At 30.2% G+C, this 27,746-nt stretch overlaps 1 protein-coding gene across 1 annotated transcript; it reads left to right on the plus strand.

Annotated features, from left to right (window-relative positions):
* Positions 1-1,339: 1,339 nt before the first annotated feature.
* On the plus strand, positions 1,340-27,491 carry LOC125070783 (zinc transporter ZIP1-like). The gene is made up of 5 exons (XM_047680748.1): positions 1,340-1,986; positions 23,232-23,491; positions 24,577-24,755; positions 24,979-25,313; positions 25,854-27,491. The coding sequence occupies exons 1-5, from the start codon at positions 1,695-1,697 to the stop codon at positions 25,925-25,927; spliced, it is 1,140 nt and encodes a 379-aa protein (XP_047536704.1). The 5' UTR covers positions 1,340-1,694; the 3' UTR covers positions 25,928-27,491.
* Positions 27,492-27,746: the final 255 nt, after the last annotated feature.

Genomic DNA, 27,746 nt, shown 5'->3' on the forward strand with positions numbered 1-27,746 from the left:
TCACGTACAGTTTATATTTTTAATTCTTATTTAAGACTCAATTACGATATTTATTTTGTCTGCGAGGTAGCCATATTTTCGCTTTCTTATAGCTTTATAAATACAAACTATCAGCATTTTTCTCAACTTTTTCCTTAAACTTTTTTTTTTGTAAATTACAAATAAAACGAATTCGTCAATTCAAACTGTTGTTCCCGTATTTACAATTTATTTCTAGGTTTAAAATATCAGAACTTGATACTCTGACCTTATAATAACGAATACTTTGCCCCACAAAAGGAGTCTCTTCTCAAGTCTCTACTCGAGTCTTACTATTCAATTTTATTACAACGATTGTTGCTTATTTTATTAAATTATTATCTATTTTGTATAAATTCTTTAGACTTGATATTATTGCACTCTAAATTTAAAAAAATGATTCTGTTTTAATATTAGTGTAAATAAAGTTAACACATGTATGTGTATTTTATTAAGTATGACCCTTTGTAGAGATCTTATTTAATCAATTTATGAGTTGTACTCGCGACTCACTCGGACTTTAAACATGGCCTTTATACATTGCATTATTTCACTTTCTTTTGGGTTTCTTTTAAAAACCTATAATATGATTGATTGGTATAATAAATAGACTAGACAGTTACATCCTAGCTATTGTTATAAATGTGAAAGTGTTTTTGTTTGTAATGCTTTAACGTCTCATCTAATCAATAAATCAAGATCATCATGGAACATTGCATACACGTTGTCAAGGGTATAGAAAAGGATATGCGATAGCCTACTACTACCTTGCCGAAGTCGCAGGACAAAACTGGTTTGATATTGATATCTTAAAGCCTCCTGTCAAAGTATAATTTAAGTATAAAATAAGCATATTATGTTCATATAATAAATAGTTTAAAGTTTTTTTGGTTAAAAAACGCAATTACTTCGTATTCCTCTTTAAAATTACGTATTTTTTATTTTGTCTTATATAAATAAAATTTTATAATTTTAACTTTAATTAAAATAACAGTTCTACAAAATACTCGACATAAAATGTATAGATTTTATGTCGAGTATGTATTTTATTTGCTCGAAATATTCATTTTGCATTATTTACATTCTCACTGAACTATATAAATACCACCTGATTAAGAGTTATTTTACTTCCAAAAAATGTTTCGAATATCTGTTCACGTTACATTACAGGACGGATTCACAACATTCACTCGGCTAAAAAAACCAAGAATATTTCATTGAACGTAAAAAAAAAAAACATTATATTAACACTACACAATGTTAAAAATAACACAAATAATAACAATAAACAATATTATATTCTATTTCCCCAATGACCGAGTCTAAATATAAAATGAAATACAAGAGCTCTTCAAGAGTAAATTAAAAATATGTTAGAAGCAACATGATCAGTATCAGAGTCGTTTTTACAAATAATTTAAGGCATATTGCATGTGTATATACTAATACCTCAATTAAGGCATTTAGCACACCGCGTTCGAAGGCTTTGTTCACAGGCTCCGCGGGAGTGGAACGAACTGAAGCAGAAAAGCCGGTGGCTTATAGTACAAGCGCGTCGCTCCAAGCCGGCGCACGCGCATATCGCTGATACCGCGAATCGGTATAAAAGAGCACGTGCCCTTGATGCAGACCAATTCTACATCGAACCTGAAAGAAGTACGACCTAATATTTAAAAATGGACTCCCTGCCAAGCTTTCTTCAATTTCATGGTGAAAATGACACAGAGGGAGTGGTCATCGCCAAGGGGGTATCTATGGCGGTTTTATTCTGTGCCTCCATGACCTGTGGTATTATACCATTGTTTTTGGCGAAACGGTTCAGATGGATTTCACCTGACGATGCGGGGAACTTGAAGTCCAAAAATAGGGTGGTGATGACTTTACTCTCCTTTGGTGGAGGTGTGCTGTTATCTACCACCTTCCTGCATTTACTTCCCGAGGTCGACCACAATATCGAAGACTTGCAATGTGAGTATTTTTGCCCTTTACATGTACCTGTTACATATGTATTTTTGTAGTTACATTTCAAGTTATTAAATTGCAAAAGATTGTTTTTTAATCTGTGTTAAATTTGTAGCTATGTAAACAGTCTATTAAATAAATAAACATTGTAATACATACGACACTTAGACATGTTAATTTGAAGATATGCAAATAAACAATCACATAATTTATTATATATACGAGTACATACTTTGCAATTATATTTTAATATACTTATAAATTGTTAATTGTTTTAAGATCATTCGAAAAATTCTATAGGAAAATATTTTATTATAGGTTGAGCTTAAAATATTTTTTTATATTGATAAATATGTCCATAATTTATAAACATAGTTGAACAAAAGTTATCGCGAATTTAATGTTAAAACTTTGAAGAATAAAACAAACAAAATGTATATTACGGGGGTCTGTCTGTCTAATATACGGAAGATATACATATATCAGCAGTGATTTATGTATAATCATTTGTTTGTTTCTATATAACAGGAAAGACCGAACTATAACGACGAAACGGCTTTAACGATTTACAAGGAAATTACGTTTGAAATAAATATTCATTATGTATATTTTTTATAACGGAGAGTTATGAAATATTTTCTTTTGGATTCTAAAAACACATGTGTCGAACATTTAAGTCTCCTTTTTTAACGTTTAAAAATAGAATAAACCATTATTTTTCTGTTGTCCTACGATGTGCGCCAGTTGGTCTGTCCTATTAAGTCATTCAAAACCTCTGAAACATGAGACCGACCCTTAAATAAACATTTACATAAGAAAGAAAAATACAAGAGCTCGGTTAAGTTAAATTTGGTGAATTTTAGGACAAGCCTTTTAATTAATTTTATTGAACGCAAATTGTTATTCTAAGCAACGAATTATGTGTCTTGGGTTTTATCATTAATGGCAAATGTAATATGCATTACTTGCCATTAAAAGCTTGGTATTTTTTAATAAAAGTTTTTACTACTTTAACTAAGATTTTTTTATCTAGATTGCAGTTACTTAGATTATTATAGAACTTATAGATTATTTATTAATCTCCAATTTTCTTTTGTAAAGTCATAAGTAACTCATTAATTGTATATAATAGTCAATACTAAAAGTATTATTGCGGAACTTGATATAATGGTTCAAGGTTCGATTGTTTCGGCGGCTGTTATTAGAATGTACCTACTCAAGTGGACATTATCTAATAGTGGCAAAGCGGTTGCGCAAGCGCAACTCGCTGCGTACTGGGTATGTGTGCCAGTGACCATTCATCTCAGGCCTCAGCACTGTCAATATTTCATTAGTTCTTCAACTATTTTTTATCTTGATAAATAAATATCTATTGTACTTATTTATTATTATGAAATAGTAAAGATGCCGGAGTTTATAGTGTGTAATATAAATTTTATTAATGCGATATTTTTTCATTTAAACATTTATAATACTAGAAGATCTCGGATACATAACATGCTGTCACAATTATTATTATTAACAGCCAAGTTAGTCCCATTTTTAGACAAAGGACTCACTACTCCCTAAACGGTATAGAGATATACTTCGTGATGCGATTCCTTCGTCAGGAAAGTTCATCTCGCTGATATTTTATTAACGATATCGAGACAAATCAGTCAATAGCATGCCCTTTAACTATTTTGTATTCATTAATAATTCAAAAAGAACCCGACCATATAATATTATTTCAAGGTTAGGATTTCCCGTCGTTCGATATGAATATATTTAAAAATGGTACCGTTTATAAATAAACTTTATCTGGTAATGTTTATCGTTATAACGTCTAGTCGACTTTCCTTATGGCAAATGCTGAGACCGGACACGTTAACAAATAACTTATTACCAATTCAATGAAGGGAAACACAGAGCAAGGCGCACGCACGTCGCATTATAAAATTGCGATCCCTTGATAATTACATTCGTAACAACATTACATTTTTTTAAAGATGTTTGTTTTTGATAATTATTATAAAATATCATATTATGCAAATAATTACGAAAGCGTTTGATCAGGTGATTATTGCATACAAAATCATTCAATCGTATGACGATTAGTATTTATGATAAGGAGTTCTATATTTAAAGTGGGCCGACAAACGTTCACTGTTACAATAACGTCTTTTTTTACTGAACCAAGAAAATATTATTGTTATTTTTTTTTTACATGGCACAATGTATGTCGTTAAACAGCCAGTGACATTTCGTACAACTATTATTAAGCATTATACAGTATTTATATTTGTTCGAAATTTGGTAGCTGTATATAATATAACAGTAAAATATGTAAATTACATTCCTAAGACTTAAAAAATAACATCAAGCTTAGTCCGAAAATCGTAGCCAATTATAATAGTGCAATTATATTTGTTTAATAATAAATTGATATTAATAATTATAATATATAAATATTAATTTATTATAATATGTAGATTTTTGAGAACTTATACTTATTACGAGTATGTCAATAATCTTAAATAATATTTGCGTAACGTTTTGTACATAATTAGTTGTAAGGTGAGTAATGCTTACTCATTCGCTATGAGGAAATCTTAGGTCTGAGCGTGGGAATTCACCTGCTTAGGTGAGCTATAGCCTTACCTAAACCTAAGAGTATCGACTACCGGGTTACATTACTTCTAAAACGTATTTCGTAATGACTTATTTCCATACATGGCCACTGATTCCGTCTTAGAAACCAGTTTGTAAATGTTGTTTTTGTTATGTATATTTGTAAGATAGACATACATAAAACACTTATATACATATATATTCCATTAACCAATCATTAATAATACATTAAAATATTTAAAGAAGTAATTAAGGAAAAGTAACAATACTTGCTTTTTTGAAAAATATTTCATTTGCTTAATTGAAACAACTTGCTGCAAGTAAATGTGACTTAAATCATTACAATGTTAAGTTACGATAATGGGCCGTACCTAATGAAGTATTACATAAAATCCTTTCTACGAAATTGTATCTCATCCGCGTTCAATGAACTTTATCTGTTCTTGTTTAAGTAACGTAAGCTAGATTTTAAAATTTTACAATTTACTTTGTGTTTAAGGGAATTAAAAATATTTGAATTAGAACTACATATACACTGCATATCCGTTTGTTATTATTATACATAAGCGAATAATATTATTAAAATAAATCAACTGGAAAAATCATCAATAAATAACATTATGCAATACAAGACTATATATATCTCCATTCCCAATGTAAATAAACGTGTTACTGAGTTACTATTCCTTGACTATCTAGGGTATATAAATAAAATCGTATTTAGTTTAAGCTGATTATTTTTTTTCATACGTGAAAAAGAGTTCTAACTACTGAGTTTTTTGGTAGCTTATATAGGAATTGTATAACTTTACTACTTCATTCATAATTAAAACTAAAGGTTAAGAATAATATAATCAATAAATATTAACCTAATCCAAACCTATTGTTCTTATAAAATTTCGATACCTTACATAAGTTGCACGTAATATAAAATCACATGAAAATCGATTACTTTAAAATTTTTGAAGGCAAAATTCAAAGACAAAGATTCGTATTATCGCCATGATTTGACCACAATGTAAAGAAATTGCGATTTCGCAACAGACTATCGGACGATCATGGTGACAACAAGGAATGAATTCAATTCGTTACGTGTATGCGAGAAAAAATTAACTTCCTGATTGACAAATTAATACAACATTAAATTACATAGAATTTTGTAATTGGTTATACTGTGGTGAATTTGTGTTCATAAATCATCTCGTGTTCGGCGTTGATTTTGCGGAAAACGTAAGGAAACCTGCACGTATGTAATTTCAATTAAATTCTGTCGCATGTGTATCCATCAACTCGCATTGGAGCAGCGTGGTGGAAAAAGCTAAGCTTTGTTAAACAAACCTTCTTTCTAAACATAGGTTTGAGATAAAAGAAAATAATTTATAAATAAATATTAAATGAATTTGATTACGATTAAATTAAAAAAAACCATTTCTAATGTTCATGTTAGTATATATTGTTCTGTGATTCTAAATGTTATTGTGTTATGTTTTAGTACGTTAGTTAGGGCATAGGACCAGCAATTGGCCTTGTACAATGTACAGGTTGTCCTTGTGCGAGAATTTACACTGGCTCGTCTCCTTTCAAATCAAAACACAACAATAAAATGTTATTTTTTCGTAGATTATAAAACGGGTCGCAACCCAACCAGGTCACAAAGAACTACCACGTCATCGTAGTTCTGTATATTGTGATACAAATTCATATTTAATAAAATTGATTATATATACGATATACGTTATAGCTGAAATGTCTTTATATATTTTATGGTTTCTTAATTTTATTTATCATTTGCTATTTATAGCCTACTTATTTCTTGCGACATCACAATTAATGGTATACAAACAATACTGATATAACTGTATTACAATCGATTGCGTTTAGGATTATTTCGAAACACTTATTTTCACTAAGCTTATGATTAGATATATCATGCTAACAGCATTACAAAAGGCCGTCGTTAGGGTTCCGTACCCAAAGGGTAAAACGCGACCCTATTACTAAAACTCCGCTGTCCATCCGTCCGTCCGTCTTTTCATCTGTGACTAGGCTGAATCTCTTGAACCGTGATAGTTAGACACTTGAAATTTCTCTTGCATAACAGCAAATACTAAAAACAGAATATAATAAATATTTAAGTGGGGCTCCCATACAACTAATATGATTTTTTTTGCCGTTTTTATACATAATAGGACAGAACCCTTCGTGCGCGAGTCTGACTCGCACTTGGCCAGTTTTTTTTATTTATTTTGATTACTTAATCTGTAATTACCAGCTTATGTTTTGCCTTAATTCAAAATTATCCGTTTATATATCCTTGTTATACTTAAGGACCGTTTTGGTATTAATTACACCTTTAATAATTTTTGATGCGAAAACTTTGTTTATTAAAACAAGAACTAGAATTGATATAACTAACCACTATTAGAAACGCGATTTTTTTTGTTGATGCTCTGAATATAGAATATTGAAAATTCAATGATAGATCGTTCTCGAAAATCGTTGTTAGGTGAACGACCTCAATAATAATTCTTAGAATATATCAAGGTTTTTCATCTAAATCGGGTCATAGAAACAAAAATAGTAAACTCAAATGTCAAAGTGACAGACGGCTGCTAGTCAGCTGTTACACTAATTTTAATTTTACGTTTTGATTAGAAAACGTAAAAATGGCACATTTTAGTGCAGTGCATTTGCAAATTTCCAAATTCTTTATTATTTAAACAATTTTTTTAAACATTTTAAGTTATCCTGGTAAAGGAAAAGCTATAAAGCTGTCACAAAAAACCATGCTTTCATAATCTATTTTTTATTTTTCAATTGATCTCTGAAATCTATTACTGGATATGACTTTTCATTTCTTAATAATATGGCGACGTAACGTCGTAACTGTTAGATAATAGCCGTTACAGATAAGATATGAATAAATAAACGAATTTCCATTTCGTTTATCATTTTCTTTGATAAAAAAGTAAGATACAGATTACGTTAAATCCAACTGTCATGTCTAAACTTTAACGCCAAAAAAATCCGTTATAAGATATCTACTTATCTTTCTATTTCGATATTGTTAGAATACGATAGAGAAAAGTTATGGAAAATTTTATTGAATATATTTAATCAATATATAAAATAGAATATATTAAATAAAATTAAAAAGAATAGTCCAGAGACCGCATACTATTATAATAAGATGTCTTGACCGGTTACGGCGGCGAATCTTAAGGGAATTACGTCTGCCATAGTATGTATAATTGCACAAGTGTCTGCAAATACAGGTGCATTCTCAATCCTCACTCTCATAATCCGATTGGACGGCAAATCTGACATGACCGGAAAGAGTTCAGTCCCAGTACCAACGGGTTCACGTGCCTTCCGAGGCACGTGAGTGTCATCGTCATCATCCTCCTGCCCTTATCCCAATTTGATTTGGGGCATATCTTCTTCTTCCATGCTCCCTGTCTGACGTTATATCACAAGTAACATTCTTCTTCGTCCCCTTCCTCTATATCCATCTACGTCCATGCTCATGACCTTTCCACACAACATGGTCCTCATTCTTCCGTAAGTGTATACACTTCCAATTTTCAGACCGACCATTTTTCACAGAAAAAGCCAATAAAATTTTAACGGCCCGGCCTGAAAGTTTGAAGCCAAAATCTCGAGATCTGTGGCCTAATCTAACCACTGACAAATAATATAGGCTCAATAAGGCTAAATAATAATAAGGGCTAGAACCAACTCAACCGACCCCACTGGGGTTTTTATAGGGGTCGGACAATGGCAGAAATTAATATTCTACACAAATAAACTTATTTTAAACCGGTCTTATTCAGTACTTCCCCTCATAATTCATTAAATAAACAAGAGATATGGCATCCTTATATACGGACATGCATATATGTTGGTTTAGTGGCTAGATGCTACGTGTATAGATTATAATTTTATAGTTTAACTCCTGAATAACACTAATAAAATTTTTAGGTATTTCTTGACAAGAAATTCTTTATAGTCCGGAGCTTGGAAATTTGACAAGCGCTTGTAATCTCTCTGATAGTGTTTCGGATTGTCGTCACAACCGTATATAAAATATAATATATACTAAGTATATACATATATTATAGGCAAAATCTCTTTTTTGATTAGGTTATCTGGAAGATGAAAGACCATCCATGCTACAATACATATAACAACATATACAGCACGTACAACAATTAGTTGTAAGCATTTTTCTATACCATGTAAATGCTGTAAAATATTTATTATAATATACAGCTCTGATGGCCCAGACGTTAAAAAATGTGAATCGTATGCGTAAAATACGGGTTCAACCCGACTTAATTCAATGGGCATAGTTAGTTCTTGAAAATAATTTCTTGAAGAATTCGTCAGATATATGTAAACACCAAACCGCTTTGGAGCAGTATGGTGAAATATATACCAATACATTTCTCTTTCAATTGGTTACTTGAGCTCGACTGTGTGTACAGACTGTTACTCTTTATTAAAGTAAAAATATTAGTATACAATTTAAATGCACTAACATAGACTTTGATATATATGGCTATATCACATCGCACGTTGAAGGAATTTGTAATAGTGTCTCGTACGCCATATTATGTGTTCGTTGATCAATTATTGGGACATTTAACGGACCTGCACTTTCTTATTGTCTATAAAAATGAAAACAGCCGTTTCATTGACCCTCAGTCTACTTTTGCAACTTTAGATTTTTATTACCTCATTGTTTATTGAAGGTTATTAGGTAAATGATTTTAATATAGACTTATAAAATATATGCTCCTTTCAAATAAATTCTTTAAGAATATAATCAAAATCAAAAGACACATTTCTCCTTGTTCGGAGTTACCAAGAAGAACCGTTATAATTACTGCAGAGCGATTCCGTAAGAATTCATTTATGTAGTATCTTACTCGTGTAATGTTGACAACTAACTTACGGTGATACGTCATTTTGATATGTTTACACGTAGAAGTCCCATAGAATTTATAATTATTACAGTCAATGTCACATATCACATTCTGACATTTCACACTCGTGTTCTGGGATGAGATTCGAATTTCTTTTATAGAATAGCCATACTGTTTTCCATTAACTAAATATCATCTCTCATACGTCAATAAGATGCAAATAAATACATTAAAAATATATATTCTGCGTGAAAATCAAGTAATACTAACTTGCTTTAAAATTTAATCGCTTTTTTATCATCTGTATAATATTTTATTGAGTAATATAACTTTTTTTTATTAATTGGCATACTTAGTTATTATGATTGTGTCATTAGTGATATACGATACAGTCTACATTTATACGTATAGAAACGCCTTATACGCTGTCTAAACATGATCAATCTGTAATTATATCATCTTATCGTAATACATATCGTATTAGAGATCCTTTCCTAGATAAATACAGTAAAATCCGCTATCCTAACTAATATTATTAATGCAAACGTTTTTTTTTGTTAGGCCTTCACGTCTTAACAACATACGTCGTAAGAAAAAAAAGACCACACGGGATGCATCCCTATCATTCTTTCACACGTGGGTTAAGCCGCGCGCGTAATATTTTTTTATGAAGTGGTATTATTTAATGTGTAGGTCATAGGTATTAATAAGCAAAATATATTACTAGGCAGATTGCAGAAGCTATCGAAAAATTGTTGCTGAGGCACCTCTTAGTTTTGTTTTTTAGTGGAAAATGTTTAAAACTATTTCCATCTTGCTCCAAAGCGAACTAGGAGATAAACAGTGGCAATTTCACCCAAAACATACAGTTTTCAATGACTCGGTTTTAATTTGTTTAAAATGAAAGCATATTTAACACGTTTTGTTTGTAAATAAACGAAACTTTTAAATATTACCTACGTGACACATGGTACATGTTTGTGCATAGTCTATGTACGTTTCCATTGAATTTAAACAATGTTATTTATGTCACCATGCATCACCGCCTTAGAACAAAGCTCATGGCACCCATGGACAAGCCGTCCTTTTTACTATCCATTGTTTTTTGTTACTATAACATATTTTACAATTAATTACTCACTTGGAGCATAAAATTTAGGTGTAAATTATACTGATTGAATATGTAATTACTGTATTTATTTATATTTATTCGTAATATATTCAAATTTATAGTTTAATGTCGATTATTATTTATAATATACAGTTTTTTGCATCAGGTTTTAACTTATTAAGTAGAAGGTTTATAATGGATAACACAACTTATTTGATTTTATATGTTTAAACGACTTCAAAATGGGATATTAATATCCGTCGTATTTGTTCATGTTGATTGGTTTTGTGTCCACAATTCATCTCGTATTCGTTTAAGGAAACCTTCATGTGTCGGATGAAAATGTGACACACGTATAACTATCTAGAAAGTACTAACTAATACTAAAAGATTTTTACTTTTACTTTTTATTTATTAAAATCTTTTTTGAGGTTATCACTTAAATAGTCATGCAGCTACTATCTTTCAACTCCCAATAGATTTATTTCAAATGATTTGAAACACAATTTGAATCCTTATCTAAACGAATTATTGAAATAGCCGTTATTATTATTAAAATTGTCGTTTACGCTTTACAATATGAACTAATACTTTGGGATATATTACCGACTTCCGTTCACCGTTTGTAGTATATATAATACCATTTAGCAAATAGCCCAGCTGAGTCATTTGACACGTTTAAGGACATTCTCTGTTTTTTTTTAACTCCATGAATATCTGATGGTACCTACCCAGAGAGGCTTGCACAAAGCCTTACAACCAAGCAAAATCAAATCAAATGAAAACTTATTAAATGTCAAATTAAACACTGCCAAAAATAAAAAATAAAATGAGAATTTTTCATTATAATATGATACTGGTGTCTTCTCTCATAACCCGATAGGAGAGTAAATCCAACATGAGTGCACTTAGCACGATTTGAATTCTAATTATTGTTCTTGTATAACGTTTAAAATTCTACTTCATTATCACTATCAATTATACCTTGGGATAATATAGTCCTTGCCTTCTCTTTAACAAGAGAGGAGACTTGCCCACTCGTGGGGCATCAAAATTCTGATATTATTACCGTATGAAGTTATAAATAATTAGTTTTATTCAATTTCTTATTCAAATGTTTGTAACAGTTTGTAATTTTCATCTCTTATATTACTTAAAAAAACGTTTATAATCAATTAAAATTAATTATTAAATTTCACAATATCATTTTAATTGTTGAATTGAATTATATATTATGGATATTATTATATATTATGAAGTTAAAACTAGAAATAGTTATATGTAATGCAATCGATACTAATAGAATAATTTAATCGTTGCTATTAAATATTTGAATCTATTTATTTACATAAAAGCATAACTTGTTGCAATAGACTAGGTATCACTAAGGGAGACAACTTAATTATATAAACATTATTTTAAATAATATCTCCTTACATCCTGGTATTGTATAAAGTATATACTGTATGTTGTCTATAAATTAATATTATAATTGATAAATTTAATTTATTCATAAAGTTTTATGTTATAATGCCGTGCTGATCGGGTTACAAGTAATGCAACGAACAAAAATTTTTTTATTTTGTAAGTGATGGATGATTTTTTTTTTTTTTTTAATTATTTGTTATGGCCTCTTTGCCGAGATGGCCCAGTGGTTAGAACGCGTGCATCTTAACCGATGATTTCGGGTTTAAACCCAGGCAGGCACCACTGAATTTTCATGTGCTTAATTTGTGTTTATAATTCATCTCGTGCTCGGCGGCGAAGGAAAACATCGTGCGGAAACCTGCATGTGTCTAATTTCAACGAAATTCTTTCACATGTGTATACCGCCAACCCGCATTGGAGCAGCGTGGTGGAATATGCTTCTAACCTTCTCCTCAAAGGGAGAGGAGGCCTTTAGCCCAGCAGTGGGAAATATTTACAGGCTGCTAATGCTTATTATACCTAAAATGAGACCAAAGAAAGGAGGCCATTACGAATTATGATGTATACAGGTTGGCCGACACACGTAGGAGAATTAAAAACATGACAAAATCAGATGTACCATATCCCAACCAATTATTGTTAAAATCTGCATATTCACCCCACTTAGCCATCTCGGTACTTTGATCAAAGCAAGTAGCTATTAAAACTTATTGAATTGCTAATTTATATTCTTTATTCAAAGCATCACTATCTTAAATAAATGTTGACATTATAAGTAAGTTTATTTTTAAAATAAGAATTATTCACGGAAAATGTAGAGCGACATGCTTATCGAACATTCGAAAAGTTTTTTTTTAGTACAATTAAATTTTTATTTTTTTAAATACAATTAGATTACGTGTTAAAGTTAAAATAAAACCTATTTTTAAACTTCCATGTAAAATATAATAAATTAATTTCGTGGCACAACAAAAGACTGCTGTTCGCCTATTGCATGATTTTCATTTCGTTAAAAATAAAAAGCGAGGGTAAAGTGAAAACGACAAGTAATAAGCCAAGGTTGCTTTGACGACATAGTTTTTAATCATTAGTATTTCTAGCTTGTTAGACGCAGACGTTATAGACACAAAATTACGCGACTAGGTCACGCTAGTTCTAATCGGCGATTGAAATTGAACGTCGCTCAATAGGTAGCCGTGAACTTGACATTTACCGTAGGAGACGTCTTATAATTGTTATTATATTATGCGATAAATATTCGATAAAATAACCTATTTGGTATGTTGTGATGTTTTTGCTGTTCTCGAAGGACGTTTAAAAACTTTGTGATGCCTAATAATTTTGATGTTTAAGTATATGTTTATTTAACCTCTATAATAATGTCAAATGTTATTAATAAAAGTTCAAAAGATTAAACAGGGCGAAGATAGTACTACATTTATCGATTGATAATAAAAAAAAACTAGTCTGAATACCGTAGTTACTCTTGAGGTTCGTAGAGCAGTAGAATCACGAATAAGACAATATTGTATCGATTCTTTCATAACTTAGGTAGTAATTTAATACGCTTAACAATTAATTGTAGTCCAATATAGCATTACTTTTGGTTGTCATTGATCAAGTTTAAGAGTAATTATGAAGCCTTCCCCCGGTCCTCCATCCGTTGGTCCCCAAAATATAAGTTTTCCAATTACAATTATGTACGTTAACTTCGTTTTATGACTTCCCATATAGCCAAGTAGACTGTAAGACAATATTCAAATAGCGGTTATTTATATATAACAAATCAATCGAAATAGTATTGTAAATCCGCCATAATATTATTTATTTCTTGGTATAGTTTAAAGTATCAAGAAAATAATATATTCTTAATGATGACTTAGTAACTTATTGTACAGATCATAAGCAGTATAGTTAAGAGCTATTCTGTGAAAAGAAACTCAAAATTCACGGCAGACCACGAGCGTGAAATGTCAGAAGGTAATATGCGACATTGACCATAATCATTTTAAAATTTATATGATATACGTATCAAAATGGCATATCACCGTAAGTCGGTTGTTACACGAGTGAGATACGAAGTGAATTCTTACAGAATCGCCCTAGTGTATATATTATACAGTAAACAGAAACGTTAGATAAATGTATGTAAATAAAGAAAAATACCAGACGAAAATTAATTAAATGAGAATATTTTTAGAATACATAATACCTATTTGTCACGATTGCTTGAACGTCGGAGCTTATCTGCTATATAAACAGAGACATATTTACACGAGACGAAATGACGACGATATTGAATAGAATATTAAAATTACCATACATATCTATACCTCGCCGTTTCTTAACCTTTAAAACAGTTATTGTCAAGGTCGAATAAGTAATCTTCACGCTCGCTGACTAATTAATTCAAATTATCTTTATGTCACTGCTTGCATTATTGTCTAGTTAGTCTAGTTTAGCTAAATAAAAGTTTACAAGGCGTATTTCGATGTTCTGGAGTCAAATCCCGACGAATAAAATCTCGTTGGCTTTTTTTCCAAGAAATTCTGAGTGTCCAGATTTGGCTGTATTCTGAATTTGGTCAAAATCTTAACGGATAAAATATATCGCCAACAATTTCATTTTATTATAGTTCGATATGTATTTTTAAATCAGTTTAAAAACTTATTAAGCCTTTTGTCGGTATTTTTTCACTTTAATGAACATTCATAAACAAGGAAACTGTATTTTGATTTTAAATAATATAAGAGCTACTTTATTATCTACGTCACGGACGTCTATATAAGTCTATCGCACGCCTCTTTGTATCGTACCAAAAACAGTTGAATTAATAATGAATGAGTAACACAAGATTACCGGTTCACAAACGCAATACATGACTAGCATATCAATAAATAACATTCTTATATATATCCGAATGTTACATTAAAAAACTAAATTTATACCTATGTTTTTATTGATAGACAAGAGTTTAAGGCTGCCCATTATTTAATATATGTATTATATTTATCTTCTTGGCATATATTGAGTGTGTAGTGTACGACTACATTTTATTTTAAATATTATCTAATATAATCGTTTGAGTTATTAGTCTTATTTAACTATCAAAGATAATGAGATTTAGTCATAGACAATTTTACTACTTATAATAGATTTCACAATAATGTAATTGTAAGCTACTGATTTGATCTGCTATTTTCGGTAAATAGATATTTACATTTAATTTAATTTTGTTAAATAATGATTCGAAATTGCTAGTTAGGTAAGAGCCTACTTGAATAAATATAATTTTTTACGACGTGTGACGTATAATAGGGGAAACCCCTGTAATTGCCGTTATTGGGTTTGAAAATTTTACGAATTAATTTTTATTATATTTTTCTTTGTCGTTTAAATAAAAATAATTATGTTCTTAAAAAGTGGTACAAGTTAAAAGTGCTTCAGGGCTGCGTATTCTTCTATCCACAGAATAACGTGTTGTAGAATTGATATAACTTCGCTTTGGTACAAAGATAAAAATTATGGCAATTATTATAGTTTCAATTTGCTCAAAGAATTAAAGGAGGTACATAAAAATACTGCAATCTATAACAATATTATAAAGAAAGTTTGTTTGTTTATAATCGATCACCTCAGAAACTGCTAAGCCGTTTTTAAAAATTCTTTCAACAGAAGTAAATTACGAGTATTTTATTTCTGAAATTATGTACTAGTATAGTAGACGAATAAATTTCAGTATGTATGTTTGTACACTTATAGTCACAAACTGAAGTCAAATCGAAGCCGTTCAAAGAAGGCGTACCGTTTTTTTTTATTTATTAGCCTTCGATTCTGAAACCTTATGTAGTAATTTAGTGGAATTCGGATCTTACTTGACAGGTATCTTACAGAATTTTTTTATTAGTATTTGTGTGGCAATACATTTGTACTAATAAAATATAGGTATTTATTTCATTAATACGTCAATGCGACTAAAATATTTTTTTGTAAAATATATATTACCTGTGTAATAAGGTAAAATGTGACCAGATAAAAAACGTTCACAGAACCATTTTCCTCTTTTTATTTCTAATAAAAGCATTAACTTTATTTTTAATTAAAAAAAAATATTGTTATGTAGTTTGTATACATCAGTTATATACGTTTTTCATATAAATAGTTCCGTGGCTGGTTTTACTTCTGCCCACGCACATGCTATTTCCACTCGACTGTTCTTCCGAGATTACGCTTAAACTAGGTCAAACTAACCTAATTCGCTACGACGCTTTTGTATGGAACATGAAATGTCAGTCCGACAAAATTAAATATTCTATTTTTTTAAGTTTCGGAAGTCTATGTATATTTATTTATACTGCAATAAATAAGATACTACAAAAGAGTAGAGTTGCTTGTACATGGCAAAAAAAAGATTTAAAAATATAATAACTATTAAGCAAACATTAATATTCCTTTTATAAAAAAAAAAATATAAATCTATACGGACCTCGTCTATTTATAAATAATGCTTGTATTAAACCAGTAAATAATACTTATTATATCTTAGATAAAAAAATAAGTAGATTATATTAGTTGAACATAGAACATAAAATTTAACGTAAAACGTCACTTAGTTTACTTCTATAACTATAAATAGTATAAAACAAAGTCACTTTTTAACTCTGTTTTCATTTTCCTGACTTCTAAATCGCTCAATGGATTTTGATGTAGTTTACATTTATAGAAAGAGCTATAGACGAGATTAATAAATTACATCCGTGCCTGGATGGATCACTATAACATAAATATAAAAAAATACAGACTAAAAAACTAAATGTCAAACTTCATCAAAATGACGATTACAGTTGAATATATTTTCTAATATTGTTATATTTTTATTTATTGCACATACAGTAATATAAACATATTTATAGATACAAATAATATTCGATTATTTAAATTAATTGATTCATTGAGGCTCTACGTGTTAAAGCGGTCAATGCCATTATATTACTGGCTAATTAATAGTACCGAATGTAATATTGAAAAAAACAATCAATGAAGTGTGCCCGCTGACAGTAACATTTTTATTTCAAAAACAATTTCCGGCACTACAAGACAATGTTTAAGGCATTCGTTTTGCTGTTATTTAAATTTCGTTACGGAAAAGGAAAATAATGAATTAATTTATTAGCATATATGTACATGTAAATATAACGTGTTCGAATTACTAGCTTAGATTACCTTTATCGTGTTGATTATCATTAGGTCATTCGGTCTATGTTCGGTCTATACCCGCGTTGAAAAAAAGTTTATTAATAATAAGTTTCAATACAGTTTATGTTTTATAAAGACATTACCACACTCCGCCTCACCGACCATTTCCTTTAACGAGTTCTTATGATATATTTATACCTTTATCATTTACAAAATTTAGATTAATTTATACATACGTAAATCAATGTTCTATATGATATAATTAATTTAAACATGCTAATTGTTACGTAAAAAGTTCTGCCGCGGAACCAATCAGCGGAATTTTAATCAATTCGTCAATTCGTCGAATATCGCAGTATCTGTTTTTGATTCCATTCAATTTAACTCTAACCTTAATTTATTTCATATTTATATTTCACCTGGAAATTATACACCAGTAGAGTATATTTTGAAAACGTAGTAAAATTATATATGTCAACTAAACAATTATGTTGGCGTTGGCGAGATGTTAGCATATCTACTTCATTTAATTTTAGTCTGATTTATTTGATATTGAATATATACCTATGTTATTTAAGTTTATGATCATTTGTATAATAAATACTAATAGTATAGTGATATATCGTCATAGAGTCTAAAACTATTCTACTATCGTCCTAAACAAAGGCTTGCTATCTGTTAAGGAAAAAGCTTGCGGTTTATTTCACCATGTTTCTACATTTTCTTTGGCACGTGTTTTAGTTTACCGTCGAGCACAAAATGAATTATAAACACAATTTAAGCTGACGAAATCTCAATGACGACGTGGATTCAAATACATTATCTTCGTGTTCAATCCATCAGGTCGTCTGGGCTCTTATAATAGAAATTATATTTGAAATATAACGATCAAAACTTTCCAATAAATGTCCTGTATGCATAAGATAGAAAAGAAAAAATTATGTAATGACATCGTAGTGCCGACGCTTAGAGAAATACCTGACTGCAACACGCATTTTGTCTGTTATAATCGACTCTCCACACTTTCAAATAAGGGTGTGAATTCCTTGTTATTTCTTTGGTTCTTTGTATTTAACATATTCAGTGGAATCATGGCGCAAGTTCTGAATTTTAAACACCGTAAAACAATCTAGTATGCACTGACGACAATCTAAATCTTTCACGCTTTGTACGACATGAATATTTAGTGCTGTTTCTATACTTGTTATCTGTTTAACTAAAACCTAAAAATAAAATTCACTGTTTTATGCAAAGAGTGTTTAAGGATATACGTAATAGTTATATAAGTACCCTACGGTTAATTCAAAATTAAACTATTAAATATGTTATTAGTCTGTGTTTTGGAGGTTGTCATATTCTTAACTAGTGTACGCTCAGTAGAAGATAATAATTATTGAAACATTCCCATGTTTCAAGATATGTTTTTCTAGTCTTATTTCCAAATTTTTCTATTATTAACACTTTAAGCAAAAAAAGAGTAGACTTAAAAAACTAATTTTAGAAAAAATACCTAGTTGTAATGTCTGCATTATTTAAATTATCTAAATCATGCACACCCAGTGCGTGATTTAGAAATTGACCTGATAATAGAAGCTATGTATAATTGTATCAGAATAGCGAACGCAGCATTCAATGATATAAATAAAAATCTGAGTAGATGCTTGATACTTTGATAGACCACTAAAATGCGGGTGAGTAACGTATTCAGGTAAACCTTTTGGGTAGGTCTCTTTCGTATAATCAATACTTAAACGTATGGTCGTGTATACAAGTTTAATATTATTTTTGTTGCAACCATAAACACATTAATGAATATATTTTAAATAAATAAGGTTTTTTTTTATTTCAAAGTGTTATTTCAGATACAATATTTCATATTGCAGATCATTTTGTTTTATTGATTATATCAATAAAATCAGCTTTGTTATTGTGAAATCGATACAGCTTATTCGAGCGTGGCTTAGATGATCACGAACACGCTTTGGGATTTTCCACGTGTACGATGTTTCTTTTAGTGTTAGCTAATTGCATTATTCAAAAATATTTTTCTTTTTATTACTTGAAATTGCGCTTTGCATACGTGTAATTCTTTATTCTTCCCATAGTACATTCAAACTAATGCCAGCTTATGTTTAAATAAAAAACTTTAATATTTTTTAATCCCATGATAACATCAGCGTCACTTATTTTGATATAAGTAGGTAAGTGTTATTGTAGCTGAATAAATACTAGTCTTAGATAACATAAATAATGCCGAATAGATAGAAATATTAAAAAAAAAACATTATTGGTATAAAAAAAAAACTAATTATACGTCCAAAAAGAAATTTAATATTTTGCGACAAATTTTAAACATTATATTCAAAACATTTTTTTTTATCATGACCTTCTGGTAAAGGCAAAACATTATACGGCTTGCTTTTTGTGGTATAATTAAGTTTTCTAAGTATTTTGCAGAAATGGCTCTAGGAAGTGCCTATATTTATGGACAAAGGTTAACTAACTACTAAAGACTAACCACTTAACCTTCGTGTTCTTCAAGGGTTCTTGTTTAGCTATATACATCCATAAGATACAATTTATTTAAAAGTGTTATATACATAATATGCAACTAACTTTTTCTTGTTGTAGTTTAGTCATGTCTTTCATATTTATAGATAATTTGAATCAGTAGTTGAGATATTGTCAATAAGGAAAAGTTATGGAATAAATATACAATTGATTATGAAAATGAAACTCATTTTACCTTTCTATATTTCAATTTCCGTTTAAGCTTTTTTGTGTCAGATTTAAATTGGTGTCAATGAAAAATCGTATAGAATAATTCAAGGTTATAAACAGGAGATGGCGTGTTGTGTTACGCCACAGATATAAAAACTCTTTAGTGTTCAAGCCCTCGAGGTATAGCGTATATTTGCAAGCAAATATGATCCTTATTTACTTGAGTTTATAGTTGCTTTTAGTTTAAATAAAAATGAAAATTACGTATACTGCAAATCCGGACTCGATCGAAAACTGACTCGAAGTAAGGAATGCAAGCGACTGAGCAAAAACAAGATCATTATAGAATTTTGCGAAGATCTGGTTTAACCATTATTATTTTTTACCGTAAAAACTTTACCTGTTTTGTCATTATAGTTTGTAAAGTAAAAATAATTCCTTAACCTGTATAAAAAGAAACCTTTACGTTAGTAAAGCTAATGATGGTAAGAAAAAATATATAGTAAGAAATTACAAGTTTTATTAAAAGTACAATATTCGAAATTCCAATAGGACATGAACGTAGGTATAATCGAAGTGATGTAATTTTTATTAAGTAGGTATATGATATCACTATAATTTATTACAACATTTTTATTTTATATTCTTATTTTTATTTATTTTCTCATCATATATTTATTAATATAACACACGTTGATGTTCTTCTTGCCGATTTTTGTCACAGCGACTATTCAGTTGGTGCACAAACCTGTGCGCCAGCACAAGTACACTCTCTATTCGCTCTCATAACCCGATACCGATCAGGATTAGCTTCTTTCCGCTCGTAAATCCGACACGATTGGAAAGACTTCCACTAAAGCTGACTTTACCTACGGGGATGTATTAATAAATTGAATCTGCCTGAACCTCAAAACCATTACCTTAGAATCTGCGGCCTTACTGGCTACTTAACCAACGTGATATTTAGAAATGTTATGAGCTAAGCAAGTCTTGACATCCCAATAAACAGAACACGTGGATCCTAATTGAAGAAATCTAAGTCTGATCGAACTATCATGTCGAATTCAAACCAATCAGGAACCCACTTAAACAAACACAGAACAAATCATAGAAATCCGTCTATTGGTTATGAAGAAGATCAATGACATATGTACATATATATACAGAAGAATGTTTTATATGAGGATTAAAAAGAATGTCATAATTTATTCCATACTACCTATAAAAAACAAACACTACATAAAATCTATTTTGTTTTTAAATATTATATTATCGTGGTACTAACTTCACATTCTCCGTGCGGGTGTATTTTAAAATAAGCTCTACTTGTAGATTGAAATATTGCGTAGGCTGTATGTATAAAGGGATTCTGACACGAATGGTATATGTCAAGGTTGAAGCTTTGATAATGGTTTGTATTGTCGTAATTGTAAATCATATCGCAAGCATTTTAGCATTTTATCTTCATTGTTTCAAACATAAGTTATTAACAATTTTTTTTTATTGTAATATTTAATTATGTAATAAAAATAGATTATATTATAATCTGTTTTTATTAAAAATAGATTATATTATGATCTGTCTTCGGTCAATTTGGACTGTTTCCCATTGAATTGTGAGAGTAGGGAACACATCATCGTCCTCCTGCCCTTATCCCAATTTTATTTGGGGTCTGCTTGCATGCATAGCATGTCTTCTTCTTCCATACTTCTCCGTCTTTATCTCATAAGTTTCTCTCTCACAACATTCTTTCCAGGCATATCGTCTTTCACACAATCCATCCATCGTTTCTTTGGTCGTCCCCATCCTCTATATCCATCCACGTCCATGCTCAAGACATTCCTGATTGTGAGGGGCACATTATACAATATTATACTTTGCAAATAAAGGTTGTCAAGTTAACTAAGTTAACTTAAAAATGGCAATCTCAAGGGTTATGGAAAATTTGCACGTAAAAACTTACTCGATTATACGATTAATACAAGGAAACAAAACGAATTCAAATATACAACCTACTACGCAATGCGGATATTAAAATATAAGTTTTATACTAAACCCAGCCAGACATTCCGGTATATTTTTACGTCAAGAAAATAAATATGTATGCGTCTAGCATCCATGTATATTTTTCGATACATAATACATTTCTTGACAATAGCGTTTCAATTGATTATAAGATTCAGTGCGCGTGCGTAAGCATTGTTTGGACAGATGCGAATATAATTGACAATGTCACTTGTCCTGGTTTATTTGCGTATGATAGAATATTCGCTTTATACATTAAAATATCTACGCTTCTGATAAAGACAGGACGACAAAGAAACTACTTTAACATTTGAGGAAAAATAAAATATTGAATTAAAGTAAAATTAAAAAAAAATAACCAAATTCGAGCCTTGCTCAAACATAGATACAACATATATAAAGAGTTAAAATTATAATATAAAATAGTATATTTTGGGCACTTGTAATAAAATAAAGTAATGTAGGAAAATTCCTTAATTTTGCTGCGTTCATTTTGTATATATATTTTAATGAGTAATGTACAACGTATAAAGTTGTGTAAATTAGCACAGTTGGCGGAACTTTATTTTTGTTTAATTAATAACTAACTATTTAAATTACTTAATATTATATATATTTTTACATGTAATATCTTTATTATTATATACATAATTTACAAACATCAATATGTCGTTGTAAATCTAAAAAACTAATTAATTGTAATAAAAAAAACACTAAAATGTTTAAGCAACTTGTCAGAAGTAACTTAAACTATTTCCTCTATAAATATAAATTCGTTTAATTTTAGTTAAACAAGTAAAAAAATTAATAATCTTCCTTCATTGGATTAATGTAATTTTTTTATCAAATTCTGATACTGCTCGACGTCCAGCTTTGATTTTAATTGAAACTGAATATCCTTTGTAATAAAAATGAAAGAAAATGGAAGATAGTAATTAAAAGTTTCGCCGCTTCATTTATTTTAATTTAAAAAATAACCGACTACTAAGGATTACTACTATTACAATAAGTGTAAAAATTATCTACGAGAAATTATAACCAATTTATTTAGTCATGTTTCTTACATATTTTAGTTGATTAATAAATAAAGATATATTAATAAAAAAATAAAGTAAAAATTTGCAAACACTATATATAAAAAATATAAATAGTTTTTGATTGATTTCACCAACTAAATCTTGCCACGTGAATTCAAACCGATTAAATAAAATAAATCATAAATATCTTTTCAGCATCGGGCAAGATGCAAGAATTTGAATTCTCACTAGCTGCCTTGTTGATGTGTTGCGGTTTCTTCATCATGTACTTAGTCGAAGAATTGGTTCACATATACATCCATAGGCGTGAGAAGAAGAACGGACAATCTTCCCCTCTAGTGAGGAATCTAAGTGTGCGAAGGAGTCGAGCGAACAGCGATGGAAAAGAGAGTGAAAAGAGTGCGACTAACTCCACAGCCGATCTCATTGACCCGGCTTCTATAACGAAAGGCAAGGTGTGTGAAAATTTAAAACTTACTAGTATTAATTAATGTTTAAAATAAACACTAACTAAGTATTAATGAGTATAAAAGTAATTATTGTCCGTTAATGCCTCACTGTTAGGCAAAAGCCTCTACATTCTTCTTAAAGAGAAGAGGTTATTCTTGTACGGTACTCCACCGCAGTTTGGTGGATAAACACGTGAGTCAGAATTTTATCAGATTTGGGGGTTTTAAGGTCGTTCTAAGGATATGACTTGATAGATGTTTCGTTTAAGATTTAGAACTGTCCACTAGGTCATCTTACCTAATGTACAATGTTTTAACAATAATAAACTGTTCAGTACTTATCTCCGTTTTTGTCTATCGTTTTTCTTTTATTCTATCGCTATTGTTAAGTATTACTACAAAACTATCAATATAAAAACTGACAAATAACGGAAATGTATCTATTTTTCCTCAAATTTTAACTAAAAATGATTATAGTCGAATTATCATTGAGCGAACAATACTAAGTAGTTATTAAAATGAAAAAAAAAACTACTTATACTAGGTATTATACTAAAAAAAAACTAATTAGTACCTACTAATTAATCAATTACCTTTTGACCTTAAATTCCCAAAGTAATGACGTAGGTACTTGTTTTACGTTGCGCAAAGCTCGACCACTTCTTTCCCAAAGTTATAACATTTCCTAAAAAGGGAATGGGAAAATGGAAATGAAATTTATGCATATATTTACTGAAATATACATTTTATTGTAATCGTCGGTAAAAGATTGTACTTTTTTACCTAGCGTTCATAATCAAGATTGTGGCGTAATATCACAGAGACAATGTAAAAGAAATGAGTTTATAGTATTTCATATGTCAATATTTCAAAATAAGCAATTACGTTGATGATAATAAATTATCACTGAATAGCGAGTTGCGTTGAACGTTAATGAAACTATGCACTTATTACATTTGATTATGAAATTACTTACCTACATAGAATGTATGACTGGGCGTTTGTAATTTTAAATAATTATATGATCGACCAGAATTATTAAAAAACTATACATATAAAATTATGGCAACAGTGTAAATGTATCTTTTCAGGATGTAGAGGTGAACCACAATCAGCATTCCCATTCGCATGGACACAGCCATTTGCCAATAGCCGCAGCTGACGATGTGACCTCTGCTTTACGTGGCCTACTCATTGTACTCGCTCTTTCTATCCATGAACTCTTTGAAGGGTTAGCCGTTGGTCTGGAATCCAGCACTTCTCATGTTTGGTAAGTCAGAATTTATTGAAAACATATTTTAAAGTGTAATTTTAATATTTGCATAAAACGCCATCTGTCGTTCAGTAGCCTTAAACATAGTAGAATTTCATGTTTACTTAAACTGTCATTAGATGACGCTTACCTTTTATACACTTTTAATATTGAAATAATAATGTTTGTATTATTAGTATAATTTAGTACAAAAATATTATTAAATTTTATATTTTAACAGGTACATGTTAGGTGCTGTATCAGCCCACAAGTTGGTCATCGCGTTTTGTATTGGTGTGGAATTGATTGCCACTCGTACCAAGACATGGCTTTCTGTTGTGTACATAACAACATTCGCTATCGTATCACCACTGGGTATTGGTATCGGTCTGATCCTGGTCGGTGGTGAAGGTGCTACTGCGGCTGGAGTATACTCTGTTGTTCTCCAAGGACTCGCGTCTGGTACTCTGCTCTACGTCATATTCTTCGAAATCTGGAAGAGTGACAGGACGGGCATCCTGCAATACATAGCTGCTTTGATTGGCTTCGGTCTAATGTTCGGATTACAGCTTCTTAGTAAGTATTATTTTACTTTTTAAATTTATTCAGTTTAATAACAGTAACAGTATGTACATGAAAGATTATTAGGCGAAGAAGCCTTTGCCTAATAATGTACTGTATTAATGAAAGCGAGAGTTTTTTTGTATGATATAATATGGTAGACGAGCAAATGGGCCACTTGCTGTAAGAAATATTAACCATTCCTTTCATGGCCCATGCGACACCAACCTTGGGAATTAATATGTTATTTACCCCTATCTAATATGTTAGTTCTCTTTTGTCTGTAGTTACACTGGCTCACTCAATATATTGACAGAGTATATTCTATTCTGATCCAGTGATCCAGGATATGCATCATCATATATGTACCTAGATGTGACAGAATTTCGTTAGGTTAATTTTAAATCATGGACTTCGATGAAGTAAAGTACTTGGCCATATTGCCTCTGATGAAATTTATAAATAAAAATAAAAATAAAATTTATTTTTTTTAAGTTTCATTTAAAATTTTATTTATTTTAATTCTGAATCTAAAAGTTATATTTTTTTTCACAGCTGGCCATTCACACAGCCATTCCCACGGTGGCGGTAATGACAGCTCTGACCACGGACACAGTCACGACCGTTAAGACACCAACAACACATACATACAATCAGTTCCCATTTTAACATTTATTTATTAGTTTATTTATACCTATATCTAGATAGTGAGTTGTACAGAAAAAAACTAAAACAAACACACCAACTGAATTATCTTGGTGTGCGTGTACTTAGTAGCCATCTGTAGCTATTAACTCTTTGTGTTCTCAGCTTTCACATACTATCTAGACATATCAATAATCAAAGATTTATTTATAATAATCTTAGTAAGTGTTTTAATCGATATAGAATTGAAATGGCATCTAAATTTTTTTTCGTCAATGTCACGTGCGATAAACGAAAAGTTAAGCCATTAAAAAATATGACAGTCGAAAATTTATGAAAGTAATTGTTTTTTTTTTATATATTACAAATATCATATGTCCATTCCATTAAGCCTACGTCATTGTATAGACCGAAAACGCTAAAATAGTACTTAATTTTAACGGCGTATTAATTAAGATAAATTATAAATATTTTTAATTGAAATCATTATAAGTATTGATGTTATAATAATTCATGGACCTACTATTATATAAAATAGCAACTCAAATGTTGTTCTCAGTATATTTTATCTTTATATAAACAATATTTATATAAAGATAATAAGAGCATGTTAAATTAACAAATGTTAGTCTAGTCAGCATTTTTAGCCACAGATTTTGTTCGCAATACAAATTATATATAATGATGCATTACAATGTAACGAGTAGGTAAAACGGTTACCTACCCAATTGTACAATTGGGTAGCCTTATTTCACCCTGTACCGGGCTACCAGCTTACCTAAGTCGGCTTTAACCGTCTAGACATGTAACTTAGCTGTGTTACCCAAATATAATTGATGTCGAAAAGGTTTTCAATATTATTGTAATAAGATATCAACTTCGTTGACAATTTTATGGCTGTACATAAAACTTAAGATCGTTATTGTACAGACTACATCGTATTTTTGTCACAAATTATTTTACTTAGGATATTAAAATACTTTTAGTGTAATTTATTTAAAGAAGAAAAGTTAATAGCTGGGCTGTATAATTATAGCTTCTGTCCAAAGACAATGGCTTTGTAAGATAGATTTGACATTTCTGTCATTGGCAAATGGCAATGCGGAAATCCTAATGCTCTGTCAATTATGCCTATAATTATACTTTTTAGTCACTTTTTATACCGAAATTTAGGATAATACGTATACTGTACGAGGGAGTGAATGGTACCAAGCCATGCCAGTACTTATTCCTGCCTCTAGAAAACGCTGATAATCGTTTAAAAAACATTAGTTTTTATGTATTAACACAACCGTGTCAGGAGATCACTATGTTTGTAATTTAAATTACAAAAACCATATGAAAATATTAGATCAGTTTTGTAGAACAAAACGTGTGTCTGTGATATGAGTAACGAGGGCTACGGTGGCGTGGCGTTATTAATAGAAGTTAAAGTATCAAACACCTCTTGAGGGTCGTGTTCGACCACACAGTTCGTGCACAGTTTTTAAAGATAGCGTAAACTGTAAATATATTTTGTAATTTGTGTAAATATATCAGTTTTATTAACGTGTGTGTTTTATTTCATTATGTCCTAGGTACTCTACTCAGTGATTGTATACAATGTTGGAGCAACAGAAAAATGACTCGCTTTAAATATGCGTGTTGAATAGCATGCAAATTTATACACCAAATCCTCAAATACGTTTTAAAATACGCAAAAACCTAATAAAAAACAGTACCGGCTCCGATAGAGCTTTTGTGAAAACTCACTCGTAAGGAACCGATCTCTCTTGTGAAATGTTCAAAACCAATTTACGCTGT

Source organism: Vanessa atalanta, chromosome 18 (genome assembly GCF_905147765.1).
Source record: "Vanessa atalanta chromosome 18, ilVanAtal1.2, whole genome shotgun sequence".
NCBI classification, from domain to species: domain Eukaryota; kingdom Metazoa; phylum Arthropoda; class Insecta; order Lepidoptera; family Nymphalidae; genus Vanessa; species Vanessa atalanta.